Source organism: Zonotrichia leucophrys, unplaced genomic scaffold, assembly GCF_028769735.1.
Source record: "Zonotrichia leucophrys gambelii isolate GWCS_2022_RI unplaced genomic scaffold, RI_Zleu_2.0 Scaffold_1434_11231, whole genome shotgun sequence".
Taxonomy (NCBI): Eukaryota; Metazoa; Chordata; class Aves; order Passeriformes; family Passerellidae; genus Zonotrichia; species Zonotrichia leucophrys.
In genome coordinates this window covers 1-11231 of record NW_026993639.1, presented here as the reverse complement: position 1 = coordinate 11231, position 11231 = coordinate 1, and the positions used below count along the sequence as shown (strand labels likewise).

The window sequence follows — 11231 nt, the reverse complement described above, 5'->3', positions numbered from 1 at the left end:
AAGAATTAATGCAAAGGACAGATAGGGAGGGCCAGACAGGACCCAAAGAGAAAGGAATTTCCCTCCCAGGGCAGGGCAGTGGTGCTACACATCCCCCAGAAGGAGTCTGGGTCAGCCCAAGGCTTTGTGTGGGCAGGCAGAGGCAGGCAGGAGGCAGAGCTGTCAGCAAAGGAAGGGCCCAGCCAGGTGGGGCAGCCGGGGGATGCCGACAGCCTGCAGGGACAGAGGCACAGGACAGGGACACCGTGGGACAGCCTGGGCTGCACAGGGCACAGGGATGGGCAGCAGCTGCAAGACAGCCCTGCCAGAGCCAACTTGGGCAGCACTTTGGCCATGGCTGCTGGGCCTGGGCCTGAGGCAGGAGCAGGAGACAAGTGACCCTTGCAGGACTGGGGCCTCATTGCCTCCTTGTCCCTGCTCAGCAGCCTGGCAGGGGCCGCCCCATGCTCCTGCCCTTGCCATTGCACATCCCCACATGCCAGTGCCCATCCTGGGAAAAGCCCTGAGCAAGGAGGGAGGGACAGGATCTGCCTGGCCAGGGGCTGGGGCTCAGGCCTTGGCCCTTTGCATTCCTCAAACACATCCAGGTGTGCTCAGCACCAGAGACACCTTTGCCTTGTTTGTCCCCAGCTGTCATCACTGCCTCCAGTGTTCTGCTCTAACTGGAACTGGGGACACTTTTTGAGTTATTTTCCTCAGTGGGACCCATAACAACTTCAAGAAACTTCAGACTTTCAATTTAATTTTGAGTTCTTGAGAAGTTTGTTGAACACTGTCTCAGGGACTGAGTCTGATGTAAACAACACCAAAGCTCTAGAGGCTCATTAAAGTCCTTGTGCTGTGTCTGTGCTGCTGAGCTGGGCTGGGCTCCTGGCACAGAAGTAGCTCCTGGCAAACCAAGAAGACCTTCAAAAAGACATTTCTCCTGAGGAGCAGCTCCTCTCCCAGCCCAGCAGCACTGCGGCACTGCCTGCAGCCACCCCAGGCACAGCACAGAGGCACAGAGAGCTTCAATCAGTCAGGGTTGGGAAGGGGCTGAGAAGTGCCTGGGGCAGAATCACTGCCAGCCCTTGGCACAGGAACCTCTGGCTTCAGGACAATGCAGCTGCAGCTCCTGGAGTGATCTCCTAAAGCTGGAACATCCCAATGCCTACAGACTCTGTGAGTAAAACTCTGAATATTTCTGGTGCAGAGGAGGTGAAATGCTCATGAAGCTCTGATATGCTGAGGGGTTCTGATAATTCATAGAATATTTCCAAGAAAGGGTTTTTGACAAAAATGTGGAAATGTCCTAAGTCTTTGTATTCAGTTTCCTGCTGTTGGAGAATGGCAGGAAAGGAGGGTTAAATGTTAAAGATAGTATGAATTATTGGTCATGAATTTTGTCAAGTGCCTGAGATATCTAAACTGTTACTTTAGTTATCAGTAGGTTCACAGGAGATCCCTAATGTGCTTTCAGCCACTCTGCCCATGGACAGCACCAGCATCAAATTTGATGGAGCCATCAGGCTCAGGCTGAGCTGTCCTTTCTCCAAGCTGCAAACCTGCCCCAGCCAGTGCCCTGCAAACAGGCAGGGTTCTGTAGGGCCAAGGAGAGTGCACAGAGATTTGGGGTTTATGAGTGCTGGCAGGGAGAGATCAGGCACAGGGAAACACCTGCAGGAGGAAAATCTCCAGGAAGCAGAGAGAAGATCAGGGAATGAGAGAAAACAAAACCCAGCAATGCTGAGGCAGGGAGAGTTTAGAGATGTCCACAGCATCCCCTCCAGTGCAGGCCCTCCCTTGAACAAGCCCCCTCCCTCCTGTGCCCCAGCCAAGCCTCTGCCCTCAGGGCCGGGGCTCCAAGGCATGCAGCCCCTCCTGTGCAGACAGAGCTGCAGCAGAGCCGTGGGGCAGCTCTGCAGCCCCGGGCCCAGTTCCCTCTGCAGAGCACAGGGCTGGGAGCAGCTGCCCGGCCCTGGGGGCTCTGGCAGGGGGCACAGCTGGCTCAGGGTGATGCTGTCCCCCAGTCCAGGCTCTGGGCAATGCTGTCAGTGCAGCCAGGGAAGGAGCTGCACCTCCCTCAATCCAATGCCATCATAAGGACACTTGGGAGTTTCCCTGAGATTTCAGTCCAAGCTTGGAGCTTCATTTCATGGTGCAAACCTGTCCTAGAGCATCTCTGCATTATCTGAAAGCCCCAGGGTGAGGCACAGAAATTCTAGGATGGGAAAATGATGTTGGGTTGGTGAAATGAGCCCTGCATGTCCTTGGGTACAAATGTGTGGCTGAGACCTTGAGAAGGGGATGGACATTTGGTGGACTGTGGGGGATCTATCTGCTCTCAGCAGTGTTGGGATGGTTTTTAAAGGAAACATGGGAGAGTTATCATCCTCTGTCTGAGAATGGAGAAAGCCCAGGGAATCCTGGAACAGGACAGGGAGAAAGACCTCCTCCCCTAAATCTCCACTCACCACCTTGTCTCGGAGAACTCACTCTGTTCTCGCTGAGGGCAGCAGAAATGCTGAGAGTTTCTGACATCCAAAAATAGGTCAGCAGGAGAGGGGGAAGAGGAGCTGTAAATACTCTAGAGGATTTAAACAGATTTTATCATTCTGCTCTCTGGTAGTGAGGGTGCAGATGCTGACAGGGCCTTCTGTATTAACAAGATTTCAAAGTGGAACATGAGGACAGGTCCCTGTCTTTCTCCCCTATCTGCAGAGCAAGGCTGAATTATAAAAAACCCGGTCTGTTGTTGCCCTGAACGTCAAATCCCACTAAGCCAGCACTAGCCAGGGCTCTCCACTTGGAGCTGAAGGAAAATCTGCTTGAAAATCAAAAGGGTGTCAGAGGGTTACAGGAGAAAGGTCTGTGGGAAATAGCTTTGATTTTGCTGGAAGAAGTTTCTCCTAACTCTGTCCTTTATCCATGAACAGGTCTCCATGGCCAGCCACAGGAAATGTCCAACAGCAGCTCCATCAGGCACTTCCTCCTGCTGGCATTGGCAGACACGCGGCAGCTGCAGCTCCTGCACTTCTGCCTCTTGCTGGGCATCTCCCTGGCTGCCCTCCTGGGCAACGGCCTCATCATCAGCGCCGTAGCCTGCGGCCACCACCTGCACACGCCCATGTTCTTCTTCCTGCTCAACCTGGCCCTCAGCGACCTGGGCTGCATCGGCACCACTGTCCCCAAAGCCATGCACAATTCCCTCTGGGACACCAGAGACATCTCCTACACTGGATGTGCTGCTCAGTTCTTTCTTTTTTATTTCTTCATCTCAATGGAGTTTTCCCTCCTTACCATCATGTGCTACGACCGCTACGTGTCCATCTGCAAACCCCTGCACTACGGGACCCTCCTGGGCAGCAGAGCTTGTGCCCACATGGCAGCAGCTGCCTGGGCTAGTGCGTTTCTCAATGCTCTGCTGCACACGGCCAATACATTTTCCCTGCCCCTGTGCCATGGCAATGCCCTGGGCCAGTTCTTCTGTGAAATCCCACAGATCCTCAAGCTCTCCTGCTCCAAATCCTACCTCAGGGAACTTGGGCTCATTGCTCTGAGTTCCTGTTTAGCACTTGGTTGTTTTGTGTTCATTGTTTTCTCCTATGTGCAGATCTTCAGGGCTGTGCTGAGAATCCCCTCTGAGCAGGGACGGCACAAAGCCTTTTCCACCTGCCTCCCTCACCTGGCTGTGGTCTCTCTATTCATCAGCACTTCATTTTTTACCTATCTGAAGCCACCCTCGATGTCCTCCCCATCCCTAGATCTGGCCCTTTCAGTTCTGTACTCGGTGGTGCCTCCAGCCCTGAACCCCCTCATCTACAGCCTGAGGAACCAGGAGCTCAAGGCTGCAGTGAGGAGACTGATGACTGGATGGTTTCAGGAACATTAAACTGCTGGCCAATTTCTGAAAATCCCTTGTAATAAAAGACATTTTTGAGCCTTCTTGTTGGTTTCATTTTGGAGGTTCTTTTCCTTTGTTTTACTTTTTTCATATTGTCTAAAAAGAAAAGCCATTCCTTGTACCATTTCTCATTTTATTTCTCTCCACCTTCCTTGTGGGCACAGACTGTGTCAATGAGGGGCTGTGCTCTCAGTGGCTATAAAAAGCTAAGAGGTGTGCAAGCGGTGTTTTCTGCACAGATGCCCTTTTGTTGCCTTCTCTGGAGCTGTAGCAGCAATATCTGTGTGCAGAGCTGAGGGCAAATCAGTGCTGGCACAGAATCTCTACTCCTGCTGGCCACACCATTCCTGGTCCAGGCCAGGAGCCATTGGCCTTCTTGGCCAGCTGGGCACACTGCTGCCTCAGGTCCAGCCTGCTGTCCATCAGTCCCTGCAGGTCCCTTTCTGCCTGGCTGCTTTCCAGGCACTCTGTCCCCAGCCTGTAGCATTGCAGGGCTTGTTGTTGGCCAAAGGACAGGACCCAGCACTTGGACTTTTAAAACTTCACCTTGTTTGATTTGGGCCCTGGATGCAGCCTGTCCAGGGCCCTGTGCAGGGCCCTCCTACCCTCCAGCAGATCCACACTCACATCCAGCTTGGTGTTGTCTGCCAAGATGTCCTTGGTTCCATGAGGGCCCGCAGTGTCAGAATGGCCCCTTGGTTCCACTGCACCCTGGAGTCTCCCAATGGTCTCCTTGGTTTTGCAGTGTCAAAATGGTGAAACCCCTTGGTTACACGAGGCCCTGCAGTGTCACAATGGCCTCTGTGGTTCCACGAGGACCCAGTGTGTCACAGTGCACTCTCTGGTTCCATTTGGCTCCACAGCACCACAATGGACCCCTGGTTCTGTGGGGCTGCATGCTGTCACCATGGTCCCCATAGTTCCATGAGGCCCTGCAGTGTCACAATGGCCCCAGAGTGTCCCATTCATCACAGAATGACAGAATCAAATAGGCTGGAAAAGACCTTTGGGATCATCAAGTCCAATCGATGCCCTAATACTGCCTTGTCACCCAGACCATGCCACTAAGTGCCACTGGAGAGGGACAGTGACTCTGACACCTCCCCCCTGGCCAGCCCATTCCAGTTCCCACTCACCTTTTCTGTGAAGAACCTCTTCCTATTGTCCAGCCTGAACCTCCCATGGTGCAGCTGTGTCTTCTTGTCCTGCCCTCCAGCAGATCCACACTCACACCCAGCTTGGTGCCATCTGCAATTTGTGAATGGTGGACTCGATCCCCTCACCCAGATCATCAGTGAAGATATTAAACAGGACTGGGCCCAGCACAGATCCCTGGGGGACACCACCAGTGCCTGGACACCGGCTGGGTGCAGCACCATCCCCAGCACTCCCTGGGCCCTGCCTCCAGCCAGCTCTTAAATGTCCCAGCGAGGAGAACCTTCCCAAGCCATGGGCTGCAGCTTTTCCAGGGAATGCTGTCAGAGACACTGTCAAAGGCTTTGCTGAAGTCCAGGCACACAACATCCACAGCCTTTCCTGCATCCACAGGTGGGTCACCTGGTCATAAAAGGAGACCAGGTTGGTCAGGCAGGACCTGCCACCCCTAAATCCACACTGGCTGTCTCTGATCCCTCAGCCATCCTGTGATGGCACTCAAGTGATCTGTTCCATAACCTTGCCGGGCACCCAGGTCAGGCTGACAGGCCTGGAGTTCCCCAGCTCCTCCTTCCAGCCCTGCTTGGGGATGGGCTCACACTGGCACCTCCAGTCCTCTGGGACCTCCCTGCTGAGCCAGCACTGATGGTAAATGATGGACAGCAGCTTGGGGAGCTCATCCACCAGCTCCCTCACCCCCTAGCATGGATCCCATCCGATCCCATACACCTGTGAGCATCTGAGTGGCTCAGCAGGTCACCAACTGCTTCTTCCTGGATTCCAGGGGTCTGTTCTGCTCCCTGTGCCCATCCACCAGATCAGGAGAACACTTGTCCTGAGAACAGCCTGTCCTAATATTGAAAATTGAGAAAAACAAGGTGTTAAGTAGCTCAGCCTTTTCCTTATCTTTAGTTTCTATATTCTCCACTGCCTCCAAGAAAGAGTAGAGGTTCTCCTTCTCCCTCCTTTTGCTAAAAATATTATATACAAACTTTTGTTTTTACAGGATTGGCCAGGTTAAGTCTAATTGAGCTTTCACCTCTCTGATTTTCTTTCTGCATAACCTAAGGACATATTTAAACACTTCCTGAACTGCCAGTCCTTTTTTCCCCTGAGTTCCCACAAAAGCTCCATGGGCAGCCAGGACAGTCGTTTTCCTGACTAGTTCATCTTTTGCCACACTGGGACAGGCTGCTCCTTCCCCCTTAAGATTACTTTCTTGAAATGTGCCCATCCTTCCTGGATCCCTTTGTTTTTAAGGGCTGTTTCCCTTAAAAAAATCAGGACCTGATTTGGTGCTCCCCAAATCAGCATCCTGAATAGGCCAAAGTCTGCCCTTCCTAATTCCAGTGCAGAAGTTTTGTTGCTGCCCCTCCTTCTTTCACAGAACATTGAAAACTTGATTATTTCGTTGTTACTGTGTCCCAGGCAGCCTCCGAGCCCCACATCTGCCACCAGCCCTTCTCTGTTTGTGAACAGCAGCAGACAGAGCTTTCCTTGGCAGTGGGAGTGTTACCAAAAATTTGGTAAAACAGAAAACTCCTTAACACCAATGTAGCATTAAGAAGCAGCATTCTTTATTCAGCTGGATTCACAGGGGATAGCTTCTCCCAAAGCCGTGCATGCTGAGCACAGGAAAGTTTCTGTTTATATTCTGTATTTTGCACACATATTCATTGATTGTCCTGGACTAAACATACATATGATAATCATGTCCCCAAAAGCATTAACAGGTTTCCCCTCCCCTTTTGCATGTGTTCTTCTGTCCTGGGGGTCTCTCTGGTGATCCCTGGTGGTCGTGGACCCCAATGTTCCCGTGGGCCTGGCTGAGCTGGCAGGACACCGAGGCTGCTGAACTTCCAGTTCCCCTTATCCCACAATGGGCACTGTGTGCTTTCCATAGGCCTGGGGATTTGGAGAACAAGCTCCAGGTGTCAGCTCAGCTGGTGGAGACAACTTATGATCTGCTAACATGAGGTCACATCACAGAGTGGGTTATGTGAGGTCATTGAGCATCTATGACATCATAGACTGTCTCTGTGACATCACAGAGCCAGCTGTGACATCACAGGGCAGAGATCTGACATTACAGAGCAGATGATGACATCAGAGATTGGGTTGTGACATTAGAGAATGGGCTGTGACCTCACAGAGCAAGCTGTGACATCCCAGAGGGGCTGTGTGACATCCCAGCAGGGCTGTGTCAGGTCACTGGGTTGGTCACTCTGCCCCAGCTCCCCCTCACAGTTTCTCCCAACAAGTCCAATGCTGTTCATGCCCAGCAGGGTCCCTGTCCCCCGGGATCCCCCCAGTCCACCTGGAGCCACAGCCTCCACCAAAGGATGTTCCACAGGATCCACCCCAGAGCCTGACAGGGGACAAGGGGCCAGGGTTGTGTGACCAGGACATCAAGGACGTGGATTATCCAGGTCACTGTGGCCTGGATTGGGTTCCCCAGAGCAGGAAAGATGTCTGGCAGCTGGAGCAGGGTCTGGGAAGGGCCTCCAAGGTGGGGCTGGAGCCCTTGGGCTTTGGGCAGAGGCTGAGGGAGCTGGGCTTGTCCAGCCCGAAACAGGGAAGGCTGAGGGGCTCCTCATGCCAGCCTGGCAGTGCCAGCGAGGAGGGGATGGAGAACACAGAGCCAGGCTCTTCACAGGGGGCTGGGGGGAGACAAAAGCCAATGGGTGGAAGGGGAAAGAGGACACATCAGCCAGAGCACGAGGAGATGAAATGAGTCAGGCTGCTTTCAGCTTTTCCTCAACACCAAGAGCAGCCTGACCTCCCATCTTTATCCACCACTGACAGCTTCGCAAATCAGGAATTGTTTGAGCTGTTTTGCAGCCACTCCAGGACGAGCATCCTGATACAAGAACTTAATTGTTCTTTTGTCTGAAATTAATTTTAGTATGGAAATCACCTGTGAATGGTGGACTCATCAGATGCTGCTGGGACGTTGCACATATCTCAGGGAGGATTGTGATTGTTATGAAATGGTGTCCTGTTCAACTGGGGCCTGTTTGCCATGAAGAGAAATTTTCTGTGCCTCTGAGTGTCACCAGTTCCACATCCCCCAAAAGACACAAACGTGATGAATTGTGGTTCCCACTCCAGTGGTAGCACTTGGACCTCCCTCCATAGCCAGAGCAGAGCTCCTTTATCCCACAAAGTCCCAGGCAATGCAGGGATGAAGGAAACAGGACAGGCTGTGGGGATCAGGGGCAGGGTAGGGCCAGGGATTTGGGGTGGTTGTAAGCCCAGGGTAGGACCTGGCCCTTGGCTGTGGTGAACCTCATCCAATTGTCCTGGGCCCATGGCTCCATCCTGTCCAGATCTATCTGCAGAGCTTCCTGCCCTCCAGCACAGCCACACTGCCACCCAGCTTGGGCTCATCTGGGAACTGACTGAGGGTACTCTCGATGGCTTCATCCAGATCAGCAACAAAGAGATTGAACTGACCTAGCCCCAGTTCTGAGCCCTGGGGACACCCCTGGATGTGACTCCATTCCTCAGCTGCTCTGAGTGCCAGGGGATGGATGAGGGAAATGGTAGGGAGGAGATAGAGACAAAGTGTGATTGATTTCAGCCATGAAGGGTCTGGATTTTCATATCTGTTCAAACTGCATGAAGAGGTGCTGGGGGTCAATATCAATTGGACATTGCTGATATCAATCTATGAACAAAATCAGAAAACACGAAAAAACAGTTCTCTCTGCATTGTTTTAAATACACTATATTCACTTTAAATAGACTTCTGAATTCTGTCTAATTAACCAAAGAACACTTGAAAACTTAGATTATTCCCAAGGGCTTTTCTTGTTCAGGTGTGTTTGGAACAAATATTTATGAGCCTTTTACATTGAATTTCTGAACGGAAGACCTCAAGAAAAAAGAGGCCTCTCATCATCAACCTCCAAGTGGCTGAGAATCCATTGTCATCAGAGCAGCAATGAAGAGAAATGGGCACAGCTTTTTGGCAGGCCCAGCTCCGGCATGGGCCCTGGGCCTGGAGCAGGAGCAGCTCTTGAGGGCTCCAAGACCACGGCTCTTGTGCTGCCCTAGGCAGATGGGATGGCAGCAGGGGCTGCAGAGCTCTCAGCACCTCAGCCCGATGGGGAGCAGGGCAGCCAGGGAGCCTCCTTTGGCCGTGGCCAAGCACCTTCCCCCATGGCTGGGGCTGAGTCCCGTGGCAGCTGCAGCTGCTGCTGTGCCCTTGGCAGGGGCTGAGGCTGTGGGGCAGTGCCCAGAGCAGCCTGGCCTGAGCAGAGCTGTGGGGCCAGAGCCAGCTGGGCTGGGCTGGGGAGAGGCCCTTGGTGCTGCCCAGAGCTCAGGGCAGCTGGCAGAGCTTGCAGGGAGCTGGGCTGGGCTCAGAGAGCCTGGCCCAGAAACCATCAGTGTCCATCTCAGCCTGGCTGAGCATTGCTGTAGTGTTTTCTTAAGTTTTTAGTTTGCTCCCCCATTTTCTGTATTGTATCCCCCTGTTTTATGTAAATGGTTCCTCCCTTCCCCAGTATTTCCCGCCACTGCCACCCTGTCAGCTAAGTTGCCATGATAACTTCGCTATTCATAGTTGCCGATATGTAACTGCTCCTCCCCTGGTTTCCCTTATAAGTGAAAGTTGTCTCCTCCCTGGGCCCAGTCAATCACCCCCTTCTCCTCCCAGGTTTCGAGAACCTTCTTCTCTCTGGGGGTTATGGTTGGTTGCTGTCCCGGGGCCCCTCCTTTGCTTTATATTAGTTGGTTATTTAGCTATGTCAATTATGTTTAGCACCTCCAAATATGTATTACTATTGGTTAGCTGGGTTTCCCTACCTTTTCCCCCCTTTTTCCCTTAAAACCCTGTCTCGCCCCCTGTTCGGGGCCATTTGCTGGTGGTGCCCATCCCCATTGGTTCTTCTGTAATAAACCGACAGCCTACCTCCAGCAAGTGGTCGCCTCCTTATTCGTCTCGCAGCGCGCCGCTCCGAGCTATCACCCAGCCCAGCCCGAGGCCAAGACGCCGAGGGGGGCTGCCTTCACATGCACGGGGGCGTTGGCCTTCGCCCCTCACTAACTAGCCGGATCTAGGGCCGCTTACGCCCGCGCGCAGAACATGCAGGGGCAGGACTCAGGCTAGGCCTTGTGGGACAGGGCAAACGCCTGTGCAAGGCATTGCAAACAGGCAAGTGGCCCAGAGAGGAGGCTGCTCTGCGCCCTTGGTGGCATGGACGGAGCAGGGAGGGGGCCCAGGACATTTGTCAGAGCCAGCCTCTGCGCCCATGCATTGGCAGCCCTATCTGCTGAACCCAGCTTTGGCCTGGGCTGAGTTTGGCTATGGCCCAGCTCCAACCTCCTGCAGGGCTCAGGGCCTGTTCCCAGCCATGGCCAGCCCTGGCTGGTGTCTCTGCTGGTCCAGAGGCCGGCAGATTCCGGGGCCGGGCTGTGTGTGCAGCCCCACAGGTTCCATGGGCTCTGCAGGAGCTGGCAGAGGCTGCCCAGCAGGGAGGCCATGGGGCACAGAGCCCCAAGGCTGCTGTGGGCACCACGGCACAGGGGCTGTTCCCAGCTGCAATGCTCCTGGCCTGGGCTAGGCCTGCACAGGGGCTGGGCCACCATGGCTGGGCCAGCACAGGGCCACAAAGGGGCCACAGAGACACTGCCAGGGACTGACAGCAAGGCCAGGCACACACAAGCAATTGCTGAGCATGGCCTGCGCTGGCCAGGTCTGACTGTGCCAAAGGCAGAGCTCAGCTGCCCTGGGGGCTGCAGGAACAGTCCAGAGCCCAAAGAGTCTCCATGGCTGTGCTGGAGACCAAGGCTGCAGGAGGGAAATGCAGGGCTGCTGCGGGACGGGGAGGGCATTGATTTCCAGCACACATCTCAGCTCTCTGATGATCCCGGCACCATGCTGGGCCCTGTTTCAGACTGGAGCAGAGCAGATGTTGATGGGACAGGAGCCCTGCGGGGCTGTCAGGGACCTGCAGCTTGCAAGGTGCTCTGCTGTCCCTCAGGTGCTCTCGGAGTGATCCAATCGTAGCTGGGCACCTCAGGGCACAAGAGGCACTGCCTGTTCATGGGCGCACAGCTGATGTCTGCCTGGAAAGGGGCTCAGGTTTTAATACCTGTTAGTTCCATAATATACAAGCAAATATTGATTATCTGTGCAATTTGAGTACTCTTAAGGAATGGCAACCTTTTCCCACCAGAAACGGGGTTT

The 11231-nt window shown here is 53.8% G+C and overlaps 1 protein-coding gene across 1 annotated transcript; it reads left to right on the top strand.

Moving 5' to 3' along the window:
- The first annotated feature begins 2938 nt into the window (after positions 1-2938).
- On the top strand, positions 2939-3871 carry LOC135442154 (olfactory receptor 14J1-like). The gene has a single exon (XM_064701696.1). The coding sequence runs from the start codon at positions 2939-2941 to the stop codon at positions 3869-3871; it is 933 nt and encodes a 310-aa protein (XP_064557766.1).
- The last annotated feature ends 7360 nt before the right edge of the window (positions 3872-11231 follow it).

Coding starts and splice junctions, on each gene's coding strand:
- LOC135442154 (XM_064701696.1), top strand. CDS start 2,939: ATGTCCAACAGCAGCTCCATCAGGCACTTCCTCCTGCTGGCATTGGCA.